This window comes from Alexandromys fortis, unplaced genomic scaffold (assembly GCF_014885135.2).
Source record: "Alexandromys fortis isolate MF-2015 unplaced genomic scaffold, M_Fortis_MF-2015_v1.1 scaffold_335, whole genome shotgun sequence".
NCBI lineage: Eukaryota > Metazoa > Chordata > Mammalia > Rodentia > Cricetidae > Alexandromys > Alexandromys fortis.
This window is the reverse complement of record NW_026068218.1, coordinates 498,586-502,674: the sequence shown is the minus strand read 5'-3', so window position 1 is coordinate 502,674 and position 4,089 is coordinate 498,586. Positions and strand designations below refer to the sequence as shown.

Genomic DNA, 4,089 nt, shown 5'->3' with positions numbered 1-4,089 from the left:
ACCCGTCCCGACAGCAGTGCCTCCAGCAGCGAGTTCATAGATTCTTGGCATGGCGGCTTTTATTCTTGCTATAGCATACTGGACTTGTTGAACATAACCACTGAATTCCTGCCCAAGAGTGAGGGGGACAGCGTCCTGCGTGTGAGTCCGCCCGATTTTGATGACCTGGGCAAACTCTTTGGATTTAGCACTGAGCGCATCATGCAGCTTCTGCAGTCCTGGTAGCAGGACCTTGTGAACTTCCACGGCAGCGGCAATGTGCATTGCTGTGGGAAAGGTGTCATTCGAGCTCTGGCTCTTATTAACATGATCGTTGGGGTGCACAGGCTTCTTGCTGCCAAGTTCACCTCCTAACATTTCAATTGCTCTGTTGCTAATGACTTCATTTACATTCATGTTTGTCTGGGTTCCTGATCCAGTCTGCCACACCACCAGAGGAAAGTGGTCATTCAGTTTACCTTCAGCTACCTCATCTGCTGCCTTCATTATTGCACTAGCAATCTTTGGATCAAGACCGTAATCCTGGTTCACTTCAGCAGCAGCTCCTTTCAGGATGCCAAAAGCTTTAATGACTGGGATCGGCATCCGTTCTGTTGCACCTCCAATCTTAAAGTTCATCGTAGATCTCACAGTCTGGGCACCGTAATACTTATCAGTTGGGACCTTCAGTTCACCGAAGGTGTCATATTCTATATGGAAGGAATTTTGGCTTGCCATTCGGGCGACGTTCGGGGCACACCGCGGGAGGGTGCCTGCTTCCCCGGAGATGGCAGCACCGGCGGACGGGGCCCGCAGGAGGCGACGCGAGCGTGCGAGAAGTCTGAGTGCCTTAAATTCAGAGTTTTATAACAAGCTTCCTTTGCTGCCTTTTTATAGGAGTCCCGTTTTATGTAACAGATTTGAAACATCATTATTTCCCACTGAATGAGAATTATCAATTTCCTAATACGCTGACTGAAGTATATTCCATGGCTTCCAGTGTAACTTATAGTTGTGACATCAGTAAAATATGTGTATTCTTTATCCAATTATACAATATTAAAATATATACAACCTTTGCTTTACAACGAGATACAAGCTAAAGTAGACAAGGTGAGAGATATAAGACCTGAAATGTGCACAAAGAACTATAAGCAGCTAAAAATTTGAGAGCAGAAACCCTGAGAAATACTTACAAGTAACGTTATATAGAAATAACAGGTTGCAATTAGGAATATACAAATATATGCACATACACATATGCATGTAACAACAATTAATAATAAGAAAGAACATGATTAGAAAGAGATCAAGGAAGGTTAAATGGAAGGGCTTGAAGAGAGGAAAGGTATGTGGGAAAAGATATGGCATGTATTTACATTGTAATTTAAAAAATAAAAGAATATTAAAAACACCATTTTGTTTTAAAAAAGTAAGACTAGGAAACAGTTATAAAATTTGAGACTTGAGCAAATGCTCTTTGAAAATACAAATACACGGACAAAGACTAAATGCTAAATCAAGTAAATTTCTTATTTTCAAACTTTTCTCCCTTTGATATTTACAAAGAACATTCATTATTTAAAGATTAATTTAATAAAGAAATGAAAATGAGAAAAAAAATATAGGATTTGATTTTCTCTTAAAAAAGCAACCATATATTTATATTTTAGGGCTTTTTATATTTTGTGTTTTCAAAAGAGAGTTATAACCCTGTTAAACTCACTTTTGATAACTGAATAATAATGAAATCCATCAAGAGTTGCTTCTATGATTAGTGTTGCAAGGGTCTCAATGAATGTTACAAATATTATTTTCTTTTGAAAATGTACTTTTATTTAACTCAATAACAACTTACTAAAAGCTGGCATATTTAAAATCAAAAGAGAAAAAAAAAATCTGTTCCCAAACCAACTATTTTGTAAGCATACTAAACATAAAGTATTACCCTTACTCTTTCAATAAAAACTAAGCATACAATAGGAGTCATTCAAAGATGCAAGTCACTGCTGGTGTACTTCTTAAATTTGGTATGGTTGATATTTGAACATGGCAATTAAGACAACAAATTACTAAGGATTACTTTTAGAAAACTAAACTAATATTCAATGGAGATGAAAAGTAATTGAAAACTGTTCATACTGCTAAATTTTGATAGGAAAGACTTATGGAATGACATCAGATGAGTATTTATCGAGTCATGTTTTTTGCCGTTGTTTTGTTTGTTTTCCTTGGTTTGGTTTTGTCCAACAGAAATATTTTTTCTTTGAGTTTGGTTTGATTTTGCTTTGGTTTTATCCACAGAAACATTAACATCCTCCCTGTTAACTTTTATTAGTCCCTCATGGAAAGCTTAACCAAAGCTTCATCAGTACTTAATGGGCATTGAAGTGGCTAAAGCTCCAGGTTCTGGCTATGACAAACAATGCTGCTAAGAACATATTGAGCACATGTCCCTGTGGCACGATTGAGCACCCTTTGGTTATATACCCAAAAGTGGTATTAATGGGTCTAGAGGAAGGTTGTTTCCTAATTTTCTGAGAAATCACCGCACCGACATCCAAAGGGGCTGTACCAGCTTGCATTCCCACCAACAATAAAAAAAGTGTTCCCTTATCCCACAACCTCTCCAGCATAAGCTGTCATCAGTATTTTTGATCTTGGCTATTCTTACAGGTGTAAGATGGAGTCTCAGACTTGTTTCAATTTGCATTTCTCTGATGACTAAGGATGTTGAACATTTCCTTAAGTGTCTTTCAGCCATTTTAGATTCCTCTGTTGAAAGTTCTCTTTTTAGGGCTCTACTCCATTTTTTTACTGGATTTATTTGTTCTTTTGATGACAAATTTGAGTTTTTTGTATATTTTGGAGATCATACCTCATCTGATGTGGGCTTAGTGAAGATTATTTCCCATTTTGTAGGCTGTCTTTTTTTCCTGTTGACCGTGTCCTTTGTTTTACAGAAGCTTTTCAGTTTCAAGAGGTCCCATTTATTAATTGTTTCTCTCAGTGTCTGTGCTGCTTGGGTTATGCATAATTAAAACAAAATCAAATTAAATAAAATTTCTGTGTAATTTAATGGATGATTTTCCAAACTGACATATCTTATTTGATATGTCTTCGATCTGTTGATATGTTTGCTTAACCAGAAACATTTTTAAAGGCTTTAGATATATTTTTTCTTCGGAGAAATCAGCCGCTATTTAATACAATCATCATGCAAATATGCAGGCACAAGAAAGCAATAGTATATTTTAACATATGAGCTCAGGTATGTTGAAGCTACAACATACCTGAGCTCAATTTACAAATAAATAAGAACCAAGGCCAGACTAGCCAAAAATTACAAAAGCTACCCTTTTTCTTTAATGACATGACATTAATAATACTAAGTAGGCATTAGTACAGAAAAAATATGAGAGATATTAAATAATAAAGTTATTTTAACATGATGGTCATTGAAAAATCATGTGTCATTATGTAAACTATAAATCTAGCTGAGTTTCAACACATTATTTGTTTTAAAAATATATTTTAAAAATACAACTGAGCTTATTTAAATTCAAATTAAATGTCAAAAATAAAATGTTGGAAATAATCAAAACTCAAATGATGATTATGACTGTACCGCCACAAAGATCTATGAGCAAACTATTAATGATAGAATCAATGAAGAAATATTCAGTTTATACATACATATATACAAACATACTACATACATACTAAGATTAGAAAAGTGAAATGATTGGAGAAAAAACCGTGTATGCATAAGAAAAAATAAAACAAATGTACAAACCTAGATCACTAGGTTTGTGCACTATGGTCAAACATCAAGCACGAAGATTTAAGGTTAATATCTGCTCAAAAAATTCTGCTCAAAATATTTCTTTTTTTGATTTTTTTAATTTATTTATTTCTTAAAGATTTCTGTCTCTTCCCCACCGCCGCCTCCCCTTTCCCTCCCCCTCCCCCAACCAAGTCCCCCTCCCTCGTCAGCCTAAAGAGCAATCAGGGTTCCCTGCCCTGTGGGAAGTCCAAGGACCACCCACCTCCATCCAGGTCTAGTAAGGTGAGCATCCACGAAACTGCCTAGGCTCCCACGAAACCAAT

The 4,089-nt window shown here is 36.0% G+C and overlaps 1 protein-coding gene across 1 annotated transcript in view; it reads right to left on the bottom strand.

Moving 5' to 3' along the window:
- Positions 1–4,089, bottom strand: part of LOC126493467 (fumarate hydratase, mitochondrial-like) — a 5,888-nt gene that overhangs the window by 843 nt on the left and 956 nt on the right. Inside the window, exon 2 of the mRNA XM_050130483.1 lies at positions 3–828. Within this exon, the coding sequence (XP_049986440.1) occupies positions 3–828 (826 nt within the window). The remainder of the gene's footprint in view (positions 1–2; positions 829–4,089) is intronic.